This window comes from Penicillium verhagenii, assembly GCF_028828195.1.
Source record: "Penicillium verhagenii strain IBT 33310 chromosome Unknown utg000005l_segment0_segment0, whole genome shotgun sequence".
In the NCBI taxonomy this organism is placed as follows: Eukaryota; Fungi; Ascomycota; class Eurotiomycetes; order Eurotiales; family Aspergillaceae; genus Penicillium; species Penicillium verhagenii.
Window position 1 is genome coordinate 83045 of NW_026643169.1, and position 19930 is coordinate 102974.

The 19930-nt window shown below is 49.7% G+C and overlaps 7 protein-coding genes across 7 annotated transcripts; 4 read left to right on the plus strand and 3 right to left on the minus strand.

Annotated features, from left to right (window-relative positions):
• Positions 1–478: 478 nt before the first annotated feature.
• On the minus strand, positions 479–3333 carry N7466_003611 (uncharacterized protein; the record flags this gene model as incomplete). Its single annotated transcript, XM_057163008.1, has 2 exons — positions 479–2706; positions 3180–3333. The coding sequence occupies 2 exons, from the start codon at positions 3331–3333 to the stop codon at positions 479–481; spliced, it is 2382 nt and encodes a 793-aa protein (XP_057021689.1).
• Positions 3334–4909: 1576 nt separating this feature from the next.
• Positions 4910–5454, plus strand: tim9 (protein transporter TIM9; the record flags this gene model as incomplete). Its single annotated transcript, XM_057163009.1, has 3 exons — positions 4910–4917; positions 5017–5086; positions 5260–5454. 3 exons carry the CDS (start codon positions 4910–4912, stop codon positions 5452–5454), a joined length of 273 nt encoding a protein of 90 aa, XP_057021690.1.
• Positions 5455–6465: 1011 nt separating this feature from the next.
• Positions 6466–8050, plus strand: N7466_003613 (bifunctional alcohol dehydrogenase/S-(hydroxymethyl)glutathione dehydrogenase; the record flags this gene model as incomplete). The annotated part of the gene is made up of 5 exons (XM_057163010.1): positions 6466–6486; positions 6730–6844; positions 6920–7055; positions 7126–7763; positions 7836–8050. 5 exons carry the CDS (start codon positions 6466–6468, stop codon positions 8048–8050), a joined length of 1125 nt encoding a protein of 374 aa, XP_057021691.1.
• A 907-nt stretch (positions 8051–8957) lies between these two features.
• Positions 8958–10037, plus strand: N7466_003614 (putative 1-aminocyclopropane-1-carboxylate deaminase; the record flags this gene model as incomplete). Its single annotated transcript, XM_057163011.1, has 1 exon — positions 8958–10037. The coding sequence occupies one exon, from the start codon at positions 8958–8960 to the stop codon at positions 10035–10037; it is 1080 nt and encodes a 359-aa protein (XP_057021692.1).
• A 239-nt stretch (positions 10038–10276) lies between these two features.
• On the minus strand, positions 10277–11946 carry N7466_003615 (inositol-3-phosphate synthase INO1; the record flags this gene model as incomplete). The annotated part of the gene is made up of 2 exons (XM_057163012.1): positions 10277–11186; positions 11246–11946. The coding sequence occupies 2 exons, from the start codon at positions 11944–11946 to the stop codon at positions 10277–10279; spliced, it is 1611 nt and encodes a 536-aa protein (XP_057021693.1).
• Positions 11947–13439: 1493 nt separating this feature from the next.
• On the minus strand, positions 13440–13697 carry N7466_003616 (Sugar transporter; the record flags this gene model as incomplete). The annotated part of the gene is made up of 1 exon (XM_057163013.1): positions 13440–13697. The coding sequence occupies one exon, from the start codon at positions 13695–13697 to the stop codon at positions 13440–13442; it is 258 nt and encodes an 85-aa protein (XP_057021694.1).
• A 3580-nt stretch (positions 13698–17277) lies between these two features.
• On the plus strand, positions 17278–19555 carry N7466_003617 (uncharacterized protein; the record flags this gene model as incomplete). The annotated part of the gene is made up of 3 exons (XM_057163014.1): positions 17278–17383; positions 17458–17586; positions 17640–19555. 3 exons carry the CDS (start codon positions 17278–17280, stop codon positions 19553–19555), a joined length of 2151 nt encoding a protein of 716 aa, XP_057021695.1.
• Between the last annotated feature and the right edge of the window lie 375 nt (positions 19556–19930).

Genomic DNA, 19930 nt, shown 5'->3' on the forward strand with positions numbered 1-19930 from the left:
ATGCTCAGTATTCATGACAAGGAGACAAGGAGAACAATGACCAAGGAATGCAAACCTAATTCGGCTGTCACACAACAAAGATCTTGGCAGTCATACCGCATGGCAACTGTATCGATTAAAGCCACACCACCATGCTAAAGGGGAAGGATGCACAGGGGGGTAAAGAGAGGAGATAAAGGATAAGAGGGGATACGGCAATAGCTAGAAAGAACTTGTACGGTTCACAAGTCACAAAGAAAACACCAAACAGCTGTTGGGAGGGACCAAAGGCTTAAGTAAGCGATTGCCAGCTAAACGTCAAAAGTCCTTTGGACAAGAATTTGGGCGATGGGCGCAACCAAGATACAGTTCGAGAAAAATCAATCGTAAGCTAATGCATGAGAGGAAGGCTGATGAAAGCAAGTGCAGGATATCAGACGGGAAAGAAAAGGCTCTAAATAAGGCAATGACTCCAGATATACCCACGAAGCTTTAGAGCTTAAGCTAAGGCCTCCTGGTTTGAGTCATGAACAGCTGAGGGTTCGGTGGGCTTTGGGACAGTCGTGGGGAATTCCTTGTGGGTATCAAGAACAGGTGCAGACAACGCTATCTCTGGGCTATGTGGTTCTTCGGGAATTGAAGGTGGCAGACCTGATCCTGGCAATGGTGATGCTGGGGATCGTAATGGGTCTTCCTTGGACACTTCGCTTGGCACCTCTTTGGTCGGGTTGCCATTGGTGGGAATAGCTGTGGGAGACAGTGGTTGATTGACCGTGGATGGATCACTATCGGAGCGACTAGGACTTTTGACCCGCTCGCGGTCATGACCACCATCGCGCACCTGGGCCACCTTGGCTTTGAATTTCCCAAATAAGCTCTTCTTCTCTGGTTCAGCGCTCGACGCCGAACTGGTTTGGATCCCAGCATCCAAACTAAGGGGCTGATTAGTGGGGTCGTTACTTTGGTGAGCGCCACTTCCGATCGAGCTGGTGCTTTGCTGGAACTCAGGGTGAGTCGCCCCAAGAGGTGGGGATGCAAGACCAAGGCCAACTTGCTCGCTGCTGCGCTTGGCAGAACGACTGAATCGCCAACTACGGCGATGATCGCGGCGCTCAGCACGGCTGACATCGTCGTTCTGCTCAAAGTCAGAGGCATCGGTGAAGGAGGATCGAGAATTCATGGATGGTGTCCGTGATTTGTGCGGTCGCAAAGAAGTCTCGGTATGATTCGGGGGTGCAGTTCCCTCGGCTAACATAAGATGAGAGTCTGTTGGGTGATCAGAGTTGATCAGGTTTGCTGTGTTGGGGGGTTTTGGTGTGGCATCTCCGACTGTCATGTCAACAGACCGCCGTTCTGGCCTTGGCTCTGAGACCGCCTCCACGGAGTGCTCAAACGAGGGCCCCTGTAGAGAGTTCGAGGAACTCTGGGCGCTTATGCTTGCACTACCGGGTATACGTTTTTTCCTCAGGCGATTGGGTTGACGTAGGTCTCGATTGTCTCGATCCGGGGGTGGGGATTTAGCAAAGAGGTTAGAGAGCTTGCGCTCACGAGTCGGGGTAACGACTCGGGGAGGTGGGATTTGAGGGGGTGGCGAGGTTGGCGTTCCGAGATTCTCATGTGGATGGGGAAGGTCATTAATACTGAGACGCGCTGCGGCCGCGTGGGGAATAGGACCATGGGTCGAGGTATGAACATAGGCCGAACCTGTGGATGCGGGCTGGCTCTCATTTCTTTGTTCCGGCTTTTGTTCATTTTCCTCGCGCAGAGATGGCTCTCGACTAGCTGAACGAGAGCTCGCATGGGAGACCGAGAGGGTAGATGGGTTGGCAGAGCCACTCTCGCCCGCCCGTGCATATCGGGCAGATGCAACGACGGGACCCATCTTAGAAGGAAGAGTGTTACTTCGATGAAGACTGCCAGACATGGAGGTAGGAGTGCCGGGGCTTGGAACCGTATTAGATACGCGTGAAGTACGCGAGTTTCGAGATGAGACGGAGGCATTGCGACGCAATGTATCGAGCTTACGATGGCCCTCTGTGCTCCCACTAGCGCTCGAGGCAGATCGCCGGATGGTGGAATTCGGTGACTTGGTAGCAGCAACAGGCTGCGAAGAAGGAATGACCACTCGGGGCTGAACGCCAGCCTGAACCTCTTTAATGGTTTGTTCATCGGCCTTTGTGCCATTCATACCGACTAGAAAATGATCCTGATTCTCAATCAAAAAGATCAGAACATCCTGGCTAAGTTTGTACTCTTCAGGCGACATGTCGTGCTGTGGGTGCGAAAGCATGCCCGGTTGGAAAATTGCAGAAAGATTAGCCGACGTCATGCGATTCTGTTCTGATTTCGAAGCGAACACGGCGAGAAGGTCGAGAATGTACAACAGCAGCTGCTTGTTCAACGGTGGCAGTTCGACGATCAAGTTTTGATAGGTCTCAACAGCATTGGCATGGTCGAATTTCTCTGCATCGGTCGTCTGAATCTCATCTTGTACCTGCTTTTGATACGCTCGTAGGGGCTCTCGAAAACGCTCGTAAAACTCCAGTGGAACGATGGGCTCTGGCAATTGGTTCAAATACCGACGCAGCACGTTGGCTGCATCGTGGACTGTATATCCATCCCAATCCAGGCCCTTTCCATATCGCTCGGGGGAATCAAATAGCTCTTGGAGATCCTTGATACGCTTTGCAGATCCATTCAGTCGAAAAATACCTTCCACGTCGGTAGCTGGGTTCCGACGGTCAGCTGCAACGAGCAGGATTTGAGGGGAAGTTATAGACGATCAGCGTACCTTTTTCTTTTAGAAAAACACCACATTTGGCCACGACAATTGGGACATATCCATATATGAAATTCTCGCCATGCTCATTTGTAAGGGAGATCGCCACATTCGCATACTTGATACTTTCGTTGAGCGGTACGCCAAAAATGCCCCGCGGCGGTTCTATCTCGTAGAGACTTCTGTTAGCTCGTTGTTTCCGGCGGCAGACCGCGGGTACTGAATACGATTTGATCGAAAGAGGAGCATTTTCCGTCCTGGGGATTCTCAGGTGCGCGGGAATGTGGATGGCCAAGGGAGGGTGGGGATTGAAAAGAGCCGCCCGGAACCGATGACGCAGGCTGCGACATGATAGGGAATTCCCTGGGGGTGGTTGCGGATATGCATAGGAGACCGAAAACACCCAAAATAACCAACGTACCTTTCAGCTCATCCTTCCTTGTGTTTCGTTTAAACTGTCTCCACCAGGATGCCAGGTCTCGCTTCGACGGTGGGGAGGTCGCGCCGACGGGCTCGGGGGAGGTCGCGGGGAGCTGGACCGGCTCGACGCCCGGTTGCGATTTGCCGGTCACCATGATGAGGCTCAGGGGACAATAGCGTTGGCACGGGCGGCGAAATTCGGTTGAGCGGCGAGATCTTGTGAGGTTTGGAGATGAGGATTTTCAGGGAACGGTGTGGAGGGGGAAATCGCGGGAATGTCGAAGTGCACGTCACCGCCCGTAGGAAATGCTGGGGCTGGGCCCAAGATCGATGGAAGTCGATTACTGAAGACTGGAGCGCGACAGGGAGGAATGGCAGGAGATGTAGGTGGAGGTTATAGGGGGGGGAGAAAAGAACAGAATAATTAATCCACAAAAAGGGGAAGGACGAAGGGATGAATAAGAAAGGGTGTGGGAAGGGAAAGGGTTCGAATCAAATCACAATAATGGGGGAGGGGAGTGGATGAGCACGAGCCAAGGGCGTTTTGGGCTCCTCGGTTTCTTCAGAGAGTCTTTCTCTGTCTCTCTCTGTCTCTTTCCTTCTCTCTCTCTCTCTCTCTATTTTTTTTTGGTTTCTTGTGTCTTCTTCTTCTTCTTCTTCTTCTTCTTCTTCTTCTTCTTCTTCTTCTTCTTCTTTGTAAGTGTCCAGTGGAGAGGATCCAGTAAGCAAGTATATTTGATTCATCCAAGTTGAAGAAACGGGAAAAGAAAAGAAAAAACGGAGGAAAGAAAGGGGGGGGATCAGAGAAAACAGATGTCGAGTTCATCCAATGTAGACCCAAGGTTCGTGGCCGGGGATGAAACTGGGTTAAACTGGGTCAGGGTCGGCTGTCACTTTGGTATATATAGATCAGAGTGGCGGCCGGGAGATGATTCATGGAGGGCGCAGGGGGGGTAGGCTGAGAGAGTATACAGGTGGAAAGAAACTTGAAGGAGACAAATTGGAGTTCAAATGTTTCAGACTTTGAGATTTGTGAAAAGATTAACATGAAGATGTTTTCATCACATTCCGTCAATTTGTCTGGGCCTTTGATTCGATTTCAATTGTTCTAATTTAGGGTCAACTTAGCTGTGCCCGGATCCAGGTACCTGATCTCCCTCGGTAGACGGCATACTGGGGGAGGTACCTTTTCTCCTGTGGAGTCAGGCACCAATTCAACCCTCTACATTCTAATTAATCTACCAATGAAAAGCAATAAAAGATGAATCATGATCATACATGGCGGTAACACTAAATATCTTCTCTCAATACCTCGAGAATCATTTGAACCGTCAAACCATTGTAGTGAATTAAAAGATTCCCCGGAGTCAAATGCATTCCATGCAATATACTGTTCATTGCTGATTACTGGAATCATAGATGATTTGACGCAAACGGTTGGGTCATGTGACCTTATCGGCTTATTCAGATTTCCACAAGTGAACACAGGCCACTTAGTAAGCAGTTGCTACTTTGGGAAATAATCCAATCATGTGACATATTATCACGTGTCTAAATGAGCGCCAAACGGATGAACGGATGAATGTACTTGCGGCTCCGAAAGAAACAGCTTCGGAGCTTGTAGGCGTGTTCCGGCAATTATTATCACGACCCCATCAACTTCTTTGTCTTCAATTCGATCCCTCTACTTCGAACTTTGACTTCCCCCCCTCCAACACACATATCTACATAATGGAAGGGTAAGTCATGATCCTCCCCCCTTTCCTCGCTTGCTATTTACGCTGGTTGAGAGACGTGGTAAGTTCACCGAGGATTTGAAGCTGACCGAATCTCTTTAGCCTCAACGCAGCGGAACAGCGCGAGTTCTCCAACCGCATGGAGCGTAAGCAGCTCAAGGAGTTTATGACTGTACGTGTTCAGACCCGGCCCTAACTTCAACCCCTCGCCATCCCCTCCGATTGATGCTGCCCGTGAAAAGGCCGTCAAACCAACCCGTCAACCCGTCAACCCGCCAACCCTTCAACCCTCCAATCCACCACTACAACTCTTCCCAACTGACCTCACCCTCTTCTATCTTCCAGATGTACTCCAAGATGGTGCAACGCTGCTTCGATGACTGTGTCCACGACTTCACCACCAAGTCTCTCATCAACCGTGAGGAGCAGTGTGTCATGCGGTGCGTTGACAAGCACCTGAAGAGCTCCGCCCGTTTGCAGGAGCGCTTCCAGGAGCAGAACGCTGCTATGATGCAGAGTGGCCAGATGGGTAGCCAGTAAAGCAACGTGTCAATGGACAATGGTTGGATTGGATGAGATTTGCCCTAACAGGCAGGGACGGGAGCCGCCTACGAAAGTGCTCCAGAAAACCCTTTCTTTTTTTCCCCCTCTCTTCTTCTTCCTGAAAGTAGCTAGTTTGGATAGATGAACCTCAAACGGCCACCGCAGACCAAGGTCATTCTCCTGGGTTCTGGCTCTCTCCATGTACCATAGTGATTTTAATGTTCTGGCACGGGATGGACCCGGAGAACGAAATCAATTTCACCCATTCAAAATTAATTTAAATCCGTCGTGTATTCCTGTATTTGATCTGTGAATGCAACTAGTACCTACTAGGTATATACGCATGTATGTATATATGTATGTACTACAACCGAGCTCTCGCATTACTGAAATTTCCTCTAGACATTCAAGGTTGGAAAAGTACTATGGACTAGGTAACCTCGATGGATGGCTTCCAACATTCATATTACATACACAATTTAATTTGTACCTTTGATAGAGTAGTATGTATATCATATCTAATCTCTTCGTTGGATGCTACATTCCATTCTCCATCACAGCTGATTTCTCAAATTCATTATCATCGGGTGATTGGGCCGGGTCCTCCGTGTAGGAAAATGGTGCTTTTAGTGCTTTTAGTGCTTCCAAGGTTATAGTTACGTAGTTAGTTAGTTAATAGTTAACTACTAGTACTTAGTAAGCTCCGCGGGCAATTCCAAGATTTTCCAAAGTTCCCGGCAGCGTCGGCCCCGAGAGCCGTTGGAGATCGGGATAAGATTAATATTGAAGAAAAAGCTGCCCCTCATCCTCCTCATCTTCTCCTCTCCTGCCCACCCCCACTCCCCTCACGTTGCCCGGCTCCACTCGTCGAATCTCTTCAAAAACCCATTTTTTCCCTCTTCTTCCCCGTCAACCATCGTTGTTCGTTTTGCCCACCCTCCCCACTAATATTGAATTTACTAACACCCGTTCAGCTTTGTGAGATTCAACTACTTGATATCTGACATCATGGCTAGCACAGTAGGACAGGTAAATACTTCCCCTTCTCTCCGTGAGTCACATCATAAAGCTAATCTCAAAAAACCCCCGGCAGACCATCACTTGCAAGGTAAGAGAGCTTCTGAGCTTCTACAAATCAATCTTTGGATCCCTACCGGCAATGACGTCGCCTAGCCCCGCGCTGGAACATCAACAATTTCCAGCTTCACCAAGGACTTCAAGCAATGTCCAGGGGAGAAAAGCAAGAAAGCAATGACTAATTCAGTTTGACAGGCTGCGATTGCCTGGGGTGCTGGCGAGCCCCTCTCCATTGAGGACGTAGAGGTCTTGCCACCCCGCGCCGGCGAAGTACGCATTCAGATTCACCACACTGGTGTCTGCCATACCGGTAAGCCCCGCTTTACCTCTTAAGCCCCACCATGCAAGACACTTGAAAACGAAAAGGGTATTGACACAAATGAAGATGCCTACACTCTTTCCGGCAAGGATCCAGAGGGTGCTTTCCCTGTCGTCTTGGGTCACGAAGGTGCCGGTATCGTCGAGTCCGTTGGTGAGGGTGTAACTTCCGTCAAGCCTGGCGACTATGTCGTCGCTCTCTAGTAAGTCCCTCGCTTTCTCTACACTCCCCGTCTTTGGGACAAGGGAATCTACAAGAGCTGACCAGCTTAGCACACCGGAATGCCGCGAGTGCAAGTTCTGCAAGTCTGGCAAGACCAACCTGTGTGGTAAGATTCGTGCAACTCAGGGTAAGGGTGTCATGCCCGACGGCACTTCGCGTTTCAAGGCTCGCGGCAAGGACTTGCTGCACTTCATGGGTACCTCCACCTTCTCCCAGTACACTGTGGTTGCCGACATCTCTGTCGTCGCTGTCACTCCCAAGATATCCACCGACCGCTCTTGTCTTCTTGGCTGTGGTATCACCACTGGTTACGGTGCTGCCGTCGTGACGGCCAAGGTTGAACAAGGTTCTAACGTGGCTGTCTTTGGTGCTGGCTGTGTCGGCCTTTCCGTCATGCAGGGTGCCGTCAAGAACAAGGCTGGTATGATCATTGCTGTTGATGTCAACGACGCCAAGGAGGCCTGGGCCCGCAAGTTCGGCGCTACCCACTTCGTCAACCCTACCAAGCTGTCTGGAAAGACTATTCAGGAGCACCTTATTGAGATGACTGACGGTGGCTGTGACTACACTTTCGATTGCACAGGTAACGTCGGCGTCATGCGCGCTGCTCTCGAGGCCTGCCACAAGGGCTGGGGTGAGAGCATTGTCATCGGTGTGGCCGCCGCTGGCCAGGAGATTGCCACTCGACGTAAGTTGTGGCAGAAGCCTTCATCCCTCTCATTTAATTTTGTTGCTAATCATTATCCATACTCTGTAATAGCATTCCAATTGGTCACCGGTCGTGTATGGAAGGGATGTGCATTCGGTGGTATCAAGGGTCGCACCCAACTCCCCGGTCTGGTCGACGACTACCTGAACGGCGAGCTGAAGGTGGACGAGTTCATCACTCACCGTGAGCCTCTTGCCAACATCAATACTGCCTTCGAGCAGATGAAGCAGGGCGACTGCATCCGCTGTGTGGTGGACATGAAATAAATTTGGAAACGTGTTGATATAGTGGATTGACGATCCTCAAAAGACTTGATGTGAAATATGATTTTCTTTGTGGTGTCCTTGAAGCTTTATTCCTGATAAATTTGTAGGTCGTAGAAATATATTTCCTGCATTCATAGTGCTTCAGTTGAGTTTTGTAAGGCTGAGAAGAACACTCAAGGTCCCCAACCCCGCAGTACCTTGTGGGTGCTTACGTCTTGCTCGAGTCTACTAGTAACATTGAACTAGTCAACACCAGTAGTTTGACTATGTAAGTACCAACAACGGCAACCTAAACTTCTTGAAGTTGTTCATACAAGTGTCAAGTGTGCGTTCCCCCTCTGGGATTCCACACACCCCATGGCCAGACATTTGGAATCGCTTACAACCGGGATTGCAAACATTGAATGATACCAAACCCCCTCCTGAAACCCCACTTGGTTGATCTTTCAAAGATACGCATATCTTCCAGCCAGTTGAGGTGTGGCGGGCAGAGTCCGTGTTTTCTCCACCTTTTCTCCGCAGCAACTCGATAAGCTGCCCGATGTCGGGTGAAACACCGGGGGCGGCCTGTCACCTGTGATAGGAATATCCCCAATAAGGTGATCTTCACGGTGCAGAGTTGCACTATGTCATTATCCAACGGACAGTGTCCGTAGGGGGAAGGATAAAGAGAAGGGGAGAGGGCGAACGAGAATCTTATAAGGACGTGTCCTCACCCCTTTGCAGGTGGATTGATTGTGTCGAGTTGAATCATACCTTGCTTTTCTTTCTACATAGATTCTTCTATCCTTTCCTCTATCATAGTAAGAGCCAGCTTGTTTGGCCTTCGTCAAAGCAGCCTTGACACATACAATCACTGCTACTAGTACTTCTCTTGCTCCAATTGTTTACGCCTCACAACACAAAGATGACCAAAGACACTGTTATTCTCCCCGAGCCATTCGCTTCCATTGCACGGACTCCCCTCCTTCTCGGTCCCTCGCCGATTCACCCCCTTCCCCGCATCAGTGCCGATCTCGCTCGTGACAGCGCCTACCCCCCAGTGACCATCTACGCCAAACGAGATGATCTGAACTCCGCGTACGCATATGGAGGCAACAAGACCCGCAAGTTGGAATATCTCCTTGCGGATGCACAAGCCCAAGGATGTGATACATTGGTCTCTATCGGTGGTGTACAGAGCAACCATACCCGTCAAGTCGCGGCTGTCGCTGCACGGACAGGTATGAAGGCCCGCCTGGTACAGGAACACTGGGTTGAATGGGTGGACAAGGGGTATGACTCCGTGGGCAACATCCAGCTATCTCGTCTTATGGGTGCAGATGTGCGATTGGACCCCTCGGGGTTTGGTATCGAGCACAAGACCACCGCGCAGACGGTTGTTGAAGAGTGCAAGGCGAAGGGTGAGAAGCCTTATTACATACCGGCAGGAGCATCGGATCATCCGCTTGGTGGGTTGGGATTCGCGCGATGGGCACTTGAGGTTCGTCAACAGGAACAGGAGCAGGGGGTCTTCTTTGATACAGTGATTGTCTGCGCTGTAACGGGTTCGACCTTCGCGGGTATGATCGCGGGTTTCAAGCTGCTCGAGCGTCTGCATCCGACCGACCCCAAGCGCAAGGTGATCGGCATTGACGCCTCGGCTACGATTGATGCTACGCGAGCCCAGGTCCTTCGGATCGCTCGTAACACCGCCAGTAAGATTGGTCTGACTGCGGATGATATCACGGATGCCGACATCATTCTAGATGACCGGTACCATGCCGGGATATATGGAATTCCCGATCGTCAGACATGGGATGCGATCCAGTATGCTGCTCGGATGGAGGCGTTCATCACTGATCCCGTCTATGAGGGCAAGAGTTTTGCCGGCATGGTCGATATGATTAAGCGTGGTGAGATTCAAGGAAGCAATGTGTTGTATGCACACTTGGGTGGGCAATTGGCCTTGAATGCGTATTCGGAACTTGGCGCGACCAAAGAATAAATGCACGGAATTGATGAACGGAGAAGCAGAGAATAATAAAAAAGCAATGTAACTTGTACTAAAAGCTGCGAATGCTTTGTACGGAACATGGATTACTACTAGTAGTAGGTACTCAACTAGTTACCAAGGGTGCAAATAAGAATATGTTATCCATAGTACTTGAATTGATAAAGGAGCGACTAAAGTGGGATGAGTAACGGGATAGCTAAAGACATTGTGTAGTAAAGGTGATCGAGGACCTAAGCCGAGAACAGCTTGTGCTCAAGGGTCATCTCAGACTCGGGCTGGAGACCAACGCAGGCACGGAAGATGTTAATCAGAGCCGAGCGCTGCTTGCCGAGGGCGTTGACCACAGGAGTGCCCGCGGGAGTGAGGGGAGCCTTAAGCATGTAGCTGAGAATGCTGAGCACGCTGTGGAAGCCCTTGTACTCGGAATCCTCGGCGTCAGTCTTCCAGCTGACACGAGTCATCATTTCAGCCAGGATAACCAAGTCTAGAATCAGAGGGGAGGCCAGCAGCGAGTCCTCGCAGATGTTGAACAAGCTGATAGTCTGGTGGCCGCCCATGAAGATCTCGGCGTAGTACTCATCGAGAGCACGCTTGTTGTCACCGACAGCAGGCATGTACTTGATGACAACAGTGTGATCAGGGTGCTCATCCTTCTCGTAGAGGATGTGGTTAGCAGCAACCATGTCATCGACGACGTTGGACTTGGAGATCTCCTTGGAACGGAACTGCTTCTGCGAGCTCAGGTTCTTTCCATCGTTGTTGCCCAGGTGGTTGTAGCTGGCAATGGAGGTGAGCTTGATACCGGCGTTGATCAAGAAGTCAACCAAAGCAGACTTCATCTTGGTCTGGCCAGACTTGAAGTCGTCACCGCCAATGAAGGCACCGTGTTGCTCTGCAAGCTGAAGGGCACCAGGAACAAATGTGTTTTGGGGAGAGCCGTTGATGAACGGCGTGTTCTTCTCCAAAATAGCGGCCACAGCAAAGACAGTGGACGGAGAAACCTCAGCGTGGCCGGTCTTGATAGCGTTGATCAGGTTCTCAGCGGTGTCGTTGACGCCGGGGATGATGTCCGCGTACCGCTCCGTGTTGGCGGTCCACATGATGATCACCTTGTCCAGGCCATTCTGAGTCTTGAAGTCACTACATCCAGAATTAGCAAGTGACGTTTATGCGGCCATGAAATCGATTCCACGACTTACCGAATATCCTTTTGGATCTTCTCGACATGAGCCCAGCAGGCCTTGGTACCCTCAAGGACGTTGTCGGCACGGTCCTCCTGGTTGGCGGCGATGAAATCCGGGTAGTAAATACTAGGCAGGGGGGTCATCTCCGCCATTTCCTTGCGGACGAGGGACTTCAGGCTAGGCTCGAGCACCTGGGCACGGTCCATGGACGCAGCCAGGTTCAAGCTGCTGATATCCCAACCACCAATGGCCAGATCGTCAGGGTGGACCATAGGAAGCAAGTCACGGAAGGGAATGTTAATCTCCTCGCCAGTCTTGGCATCTGAGCCCAGCTTGACAGTAGAGCTCATGACAATGGAGCCGTAGTAGTTGGCGGACTGCTGACCCTCGCGAGTCTCCCAGGAAAGACCGCGGCGGTTGGCAAGAATACCAGCAGTGACGGTGGAACCGTTATTTCCACCCCAACCGACCAGCATCATACCAACCTTGCCCACCTTACGGTCCACCTTGAAGTGGTAATTGGTGGCCTTCGGGGTTGCCACCAGCTTGTTGTCGGCGGTACGAGTGACCTCGGTGGTCTGGTAGGCGTACTGACTCTTGATCTCGTCGGCCGTGTACTGAACATTAGGCGACTGAACTGTAAACAGAGGGCCGTCTTGACGAGTGGACCCGTTCACGGAGCCGTTGGCACCATCTGAGCTAGCGTGAGGAGCCATTGCGTTCACGAGATTGAGAAAGGTGAACTAGAAAGATGAACTTTGGTTTGGAGCGCGGAAGCTTTATTGCGTGTAAAGCGGTTGATCCGGTGCTCCTCCGCGGCTGGAGGTGCGTCGGCCGTTGAACGGGTGGTGGCGCCTGAAGAAAGAGAGCAGGTCAATTGTCTGGTCCGAGGCCATCATTCTGCCATTGAAGCCATATAGATGGGCTCCGTCGGGGTTTCCTTTTCCTGGATAAGGGGGCCACTTACGAGTTGAGATGTGTGGAGAAAATGGTGCCGGTAGTATGTGATCACGTCTCGAGGAGAAGTGATCGAACCTATTGATAAGGCTTATACGAACCGTAAAGGTAGAAAGGGGGAAAGAGATAATTGGATTGTTGGGAAGGAAAAAGAAAGGAAGGAGGGTTGGACCTGGAATTAAATACTAAATAGTATTGCCCGCACGTGAGACTCCGCCGGGCTCCGGGGTTCACATCAGACCCCGGGTGTCCTGAGTCTAGTACACTTTGGCACGATTCCCCCCCCTATTTCCTTTTTTTTTCCATTGGGGTTTGTGGATTCGAACTTTTTTAGTGTTTTTTTTTTTCACTATCTCGCGTGCTTTTTACTTTTGCTAATCTTGCCGAATTAAACCCTTTCAAAGCCAAAAGGGTCCAGTGGTGAGAGTTGTTGGGCAACTAGTGATTCTCCGGTATAATGTACTCCGTACAAACTTGAAACTACTCTCATATTGACTTGAAGAGAATGGAAATCAGTTGTAAATAAAGTAAATGGAGAGCACCGAAAACAAAAAACAAAAAAGAAGCAGAAAGAAAAAAAAACGAAAGAAATACGACAATACGAAGAAAGACGAGAAAACCAGTGGGCTCCGTATATGTCCGATACAGCTCTTCCCGGGAGCCACGAGTCCTCATGTCCCCCATGGGCCAATGGTAATGTTAGAGCTGGGGAACCCCGGGACCGCACTCGGCTGTCAATTGTTGTTCGGGCTTCCCCTTTTTCTATTATCGCTCTGGAATTTCGTGCCCCGTACGGAGTAACCTGTACACTCTTGATTGAATCACATCGGATTCTCTTGAAGGTAATAAATGCATACTCCGTAATCCATATTGAAATGCCATGGATGTGCTGGTGCAGCAGATCATCCACTTACCCCTCGGTCTCGCACCAAGAGGTGAACCGTGCCTCGTACAACATGCCGACCACTCGGCACCCGCGCGGGGCGAAAACAAGGGGAAAATCAAGCGGTCTGCGTACCCGTAATATTGGACACGCCCCACTCTATATTGTCCCACTGTCCCACGCACACCGCACTTCCAGGGTTTTGACATTAGCGAGAGAAATAGAGAAACAGAATCAAACAGTAGGTTGCGGTCCGAGTATGGTTAATGCCTGCACCAGTGGATAATGAATATTAGGACCTAATGGCAACGCCAACTTTGAAGAATTTGCCAATGGATTCTAGTAGATGACACCGACACGCTTGTGCTATCATCCGGGGGATGATCCCATATCCTCCACGTGTTCTTCGGCTGCCATCTTGATCGCAGCTTGCTCCGCAAGCCGCAATAAATGACATCCCCAATCTGCGAATTTGCCTGTGCCATCATACAACTTTATCATCAATGCCACCCAAAGGGATGCCGTGATGAGAACATTACCCTTTGCTCGCATAGACCCAAGGAAGATCTCTTCTGCATAGGTCCATGATCCAACCCTCCAGCTGGTGTTGAAAAACACATAGAACATTTATAGAAACATGATTTTTTGTGTGGTTGGCTCTGTCATCTGGGTGGTGCTCAGCGTGCCATTGCAGTACAGCAATCCCAACGATGGCCCCCATCCTTCCGAGGATCCCGATCTGCAGCCATGTCTTCCGGTCCAATCGAGCAAGGTAAAAAAAAAAAAAAAAAAAAAAAAAAAAAAAAAAGAGATACGGCATCAGCCATCTGTTTCAAGAAAACGAATCCTATAGCTCATCCAGAGTGCAACCAACTCTCCCAGGTACGGAATAATTTGGAAAATGTCTATACCATAGGTGTCAGCCAGCATGACCAGTTTAGTGGTAGAGAGGTGCATACTAGGTACTATACTCTTATGATCTGCGAAAGAGAGTGAGAGATCGCACGAACATTTCCAAGAACGACAGCGCCAGCTATGATGACATCTGGACCGGAGACCTTGGGACGCAACGGCAAGAGTCCGTTCACGTCTGACTGGGTCCACCTAACAAGCGATTCAAGTGACATGGCCTCAAAAAGGCATGCATGTGCGATATGAACCGTATAGATACACAACCATGCCCCATGCTTTTCCTGGAGGGCTACCGAAGGAGCACGACGACAAGCGAACGAGGGCTTAATTGACTAAGTTGAGCTCCTCTGGAGAGAGAAGGGGAAGGAGAAGCGGCAGTCTGGACCTTTATATAAAGCAGAAGGGCAACAGGCTCGTTCCTGCTAACGCTGATCCTGGACAAAGTGACAGAAAGCGACAATGGGGAAGCACAGCAGAAAAGCACCTATATTTCCCTGACAGCAGTGACCGTTCAAAGATCCAGGTCAGCTTGACAGGTGCCCAAGTGCTTCTTACTTCAGGGCCTTGAAAGTGTCTGCATGCAAACCTAGGTATCTACTAGTAGGTGGGTACATTGGAAGTAAAAGTAGGTACTATGTACCTACCTAGGTGGGCCGGAGTACTCTAGGGCTCATTCCAGAAGCCTTTTGAAGATATGAGAAGAAAAAAAAATCATTGCATGGGAAACGAGCCTCCGAGGCTGAAAGAATTAATGCAGTTGGGATAAGCAAATAAGTCTTAGTATGTTCCCTAGGCAGTAGAGATTGCCTACGTAACTTTGCGTTGGAAACAATATTTAAGTATATGGTATCTTGAACCTCGACGGTTTCGATTTCAAGATACCACCTGGGCAAGTTTCCAGGTCGCGTCTTATAACCGAAAGTTCTCTTCTCAACAAGAGATTCCTTGATAGAGTAGTTTCTACTAGCGCGTGAGATGATTGGATTAATTCACCTTGGTAAAAATAAGAGAAGCACACAAGAAAAAGGGGGAAATGGGCAAAAGTTGACTTCTCTTTCTAGAAGACGCCCCTTTGACTTAATCTGACATTCTTGATAGTTTATCTCAAGTCAATCTGCGCATGATATTACAGCATTACCCCCTTCGGAACCTGTACAATATTTGAAAAACACGGGTGTATCTGGGGCTGGACTATGTTATTTCCAGAATCCAAGAAAGAGCCCACTTGTGCACTTGACAACCTTGGAAACCAAAGAGGGCCACGCAAGAATCAAAACATTGAATTTAACATCAATTTGTGGCCCCAAGGGCTAAGCATTTGAAGCACTTGAGATTGATTGATTAGACCAGCCTTCATATGTACTAAGGTTGGAATTGATTGATGAGTGCACATAGCACTTGAGTGCGGTGTGTGTACCTATGTACATACTAGTTCAAAGTCAACTGACATGTAGAATCTTCAAATGTTCTAAGGTCAACGCAAACATTGAATCAAGAATGTTGGTACCCTTGAGTTCAGTGCTGGTACCTTATGTATAATTGATATATATTTAAATTATACATATGTACCTACCTGCAACATTGAATTGATATATGTATAGGATTGCTGGTTTGAACTTGAAAAGTGGGGTTGGAACATTTAGAAAAAACTGTCCAGTCTCGAAATGAGTATGTAGCACTTGAGCTCAAGTGCTTTCTCACATCAATATCAATTGTACTGGCATTAGATTTAGCTCTCCCTGGCACGCTAAGTCTGCCGACACCAAGACGCTCTCCCTTCAAGAGTGACTGAGTCTGACTTATTGTGCATCCCTAGCGATCGGAAATTAATGAAATGAAGTCACTTGGATATTGATTCCTGTGCATAAGCCTGGGATCCTGACGGCAGGGCCGTTGTCGTAAACGAATTGCGCAGGCACAGGCCGATGCAAGTAACTTTTTGGAGGATGTCAGGGTGAACCTTAGTCGCTGATGTCCCTACGTAGTGCCAGACCCGTAAGGGGGTGTGGGCCATATGTGGCGTGGCGTTGTCAAATCCTTCAGTCCCTTCTACGATACATAGTTGTCGGGTGTACGGAGTATGGCTTATATCTTTTTTAAGTTACAAAAAGGGGAAAGTTAACGGAGGCGCAATGGAATCAAAGATCGACAGGAACAGAACCGGTTCATCCAAATCCTAACCAAAAGCATCATATCAACACGGTTGGCCCACCCATTTTCTGGAGTGGCAAGTTCGTAACACCTAGGGTACAGAACAGATTTTGTTGCTGACCTGCATGAGAAGGAAGCTTATGATTTAGGGGGAAGCTCAAAAAGCGGGCAAGTGCAAGCAGCCGACCGGAGCACATCATGGTTTGAGTCGTACCGTGACGGTCACATTTCTTTTTTTAGAGAGATTGGAGGGCGTCAAGCGCCGATCAATCCTTGGAGGGTTGAGCTGCCCTGTAGGCTGTCACGTCAGCGTCCTTTCGATCTAGATCGGGGAGTTTTGCAGTTTACGGTTTACCTCCTTGGAATTGTGGTGGTTAGTGTCTCCACCGATCCTGCATGGACTTCAGATTAAAGCATGATTGGATTACAAAAAGCATTGGCAAGTGGAGCCAGTCCGAGGATCCGAGGACCCTTTTGTGTGTTGAAAAAGATACCACTGGCATATTTACTACCCAATTACGCCACGAGAGATGAGAAACCCCAGGCTGCTTTTTTTTTTTTTTTTTTTTTTTTTTTTTACGGCTTTTAATGTTGTTTTCCATCTTATCCCCTGAGCCATCATGTCCACATCTGCCACATTGTAGGCTGTACGGAGTATAGATTTCGAAGTTATATTGTACAATGAAGCCATACCAAGTAGTTAACATTTAAACCTAGGAGAAAAGCACAAGACACAATACCACTATTGTGCATGTTGTATGGATTTCTTATTTCTTATTTATTTCCTCAATCTTTTCTTATTTTACCCCTGAAAAAGCAGAACGTGAGGACTTACGAGTCACTCCATCCGCACTGGAGACGCTACGTGACTAGCGTGGTGCATGGGGACACTCAACTGGTTCCCGCTTCCCACTCTTCACATTGCATTCTCTCACGATAGGCGATCGTCCAATTTCCCAGTTTTCTCCACTTTATGTCCAAATCCCCATTCCAAACGCCCATATTCTAAACAGCCCCTTCCAGAAAATCAATCTTCCCTACATCTTGAAATCCTATACGCAAAATCTATCCCTAATAATTCGAGGGATGAAGCTGGGGCTTACCGGCCCAGATTCCCATGACCCTGGTGGTTTGAGTTAGAAAAATGGCAATGGATATGGGCTTCTTGCCCACTATTAAATGCTCTAGTTGTGGGAACAATGTTGAGATCTTCTCTATGGGGGACCATGTGTGTGCCCCGGTCTTTCGTGGTAAGCCATTCGCATCTCCATATCTATGATATCACATAGAATTCATATAGTCTTCATTGCTGACACGCGACCAGCCCCTTTTGCACCTCCATCACCACCCCCATCTGCGGGGTTCGACTCCCCAGACCGATTAACGGCTGCCATGGCTGCCAAACCTGGTCGGTCTGGGGTTCCCCCCGAATTGACCCGTCTATCGCAAGTATGTGATCACAAATGAAAAACCAAAAAAGGGACTAGTGACTGATGCCTAGGCCAGATCGTGCATTCCTACAACCGAATATACCAACACCGGCGAGCAGTGTGCATGCGCCATCGCCTCTATTGGCGTCGGCGCCTCGCTCTCCATTTCAGTCATCCCCCCATGGCGAGGTATCCCCGGACGATGAATCTGTGATCAATTTGGACTCGGTGTTCTCCTTCCCCATGCCAGGGAATCGATCGCCGGCTCGTATCTCCACCCCGGCATTGCTAGGTCTAGCACCATCTCGATCTGTGGCAACCCCATCTCCACGATTAGGAGGCGGCCTGGACCTGGCGCCAGAAAATGTACAGCTCCCAGCGAGTCCTCTTCCGCCAACTTCCGAGACACCAGAGATGAGCCACCAACGGGAGGATTCCCTAGCCAGCCACAGCAGCTATCGCACGTCTTTGTCAAGCAGTCGCCATGGAAGCTCAACAGCAAGATCGTCAACAAACAGCTTTTCACGAGGGTTTCGCACTTTTATAGATGACACCCCTCCGCTGCCACCTGCACCACTCCGCACACCTAAAAAATCATCGTTCTCCCAAGACTTGCACTTATCGGTGCGCTCATCGAATCGAAGTGAGCGAAGTGGGGAAACCTATAGCGGGTTTGACTTCGACCTCCCGGCGAAGTCCACGGCTTTGCATGATCTCCCGGAGGAAGGTTCTCCCACAGATATCAATGACAGCCCCGAGCATGAGCACAGCATACTCTCGCAGAATCATCTACACCCAACCGCGGCCGAGTCTGTATACGATTCACCGAGAAAGAATTCGGATGCAAGCGAAAGCGCTCTCTCAATCACAAGCTTTGCGCGAGCTCTGGGGTTAGACGATCTCGTTCCTGACGCAGACAGCTCTTTGTCATCTAATTCCTCAGCGTCAGAAACCCACAGTGGCAGCTCCATGTCTAGTCTTCCATCTGACACGAGTCTCAACCGACACAAGGCTACGGATCCGCTCAATCTTGGCCCCTTGGTCGAAGAGCTGCCCGCAAGAACACGACAAACAATTATGGAATTACCAGGTCGTGTGCGCAGTACAATGGATGAGGTGCCCACAATCCCAGCGGCATTTTTTAGTCCAGACTCCCCCACTGATCCTGCTATTAACCGAGGAATTTTATCCCTGATTGTTGAAAAACGAGAGAAGCCATTGCAAACTTCACAGCCTCAGGAACCTCAAGCATCCTTAGCGCCCAACGTCCATGAAGATAGAAAAGAACCTCAACCTGAGCTGGAAATTGAATCTCAAGCGCCTCCCTCCCCTCGACCCGTGCAGCGGTCGGCAACGGCGCCACTTCCCCGACACTCGACCCGATCAACCATCCGGAGCAAAGGTCAATGCAAAGGCTGTGGCGAGGAAATCACCGGCAAATCAGTCTCTTCCTCGGATGGTCGCTTGACAGGAAGATACCACCGCGGCTGCTTTGTCTGCTTTGAGTGTTCCTCGCCTTTCCAAACTGCAGACTTTTATGTTCTGAATAACCGCCCTTATTGTGCACAGCACTACCATGAGCGAAACGGATCTTTATGTGGCACCTGCCACTGTGGAATCGAGGGTCAGTATCTGGAGACCGTAGAGCGGAACCAGAACCGACCTGATCGCCGCCGATTTCACCCTGGCTGTCTACAGTGTCGTACTTGCCATATGCTCCTGAAAGGAGACTACTTTGAGTGGAATGGAGGGGTCTATTGCGAGCGAGATGCCCGCCGCGCAGCAGCGACCTATCACCCACCATCGCCCGGCCGCCGACGACCTACGATCGGATCTTCACCATTGGCCCAGTCCGGTGGATATCCTCCCCCGAGCGGCTACCCACACCCTCCACATACGCCTAATCAGGGCCTTCGCCCGGGCCCCCGCTTTCCCCCTGGCGGTGCCGGACGCTTCCCTGAGAGACGAACGACCAAGCTCATGATGTTTTAAAAAGCGTGTTCTTTACCTTTCCTCTGACCTGCCCGGTGCGGCGTCCATTCGGAGATCTATCTTGCTTTCAGCTGGGCCCCTTGTTTATCTGCTTTCCGTTCATCGCCAAGCTTGACGCCATTTTATTGCCTAAAATATCCTTTGCTTTTGGGCTGCACTATACCCTTCATACTATATCTGACTCTGACGCATTCCATTTCCTGAGCTACCGCCGAACCGGTGTTTGTCGTTCATTATATTTTATTATGGATTTCCATATGCACTCTCTCGATTAATATACATAATACTTGCCCCTCCCCACCATTACATTTGGCGCTGTGATTTACATCCATCAACTGAATTTTTCTCTGCTTAGTCAACTTATGTTGGCACATG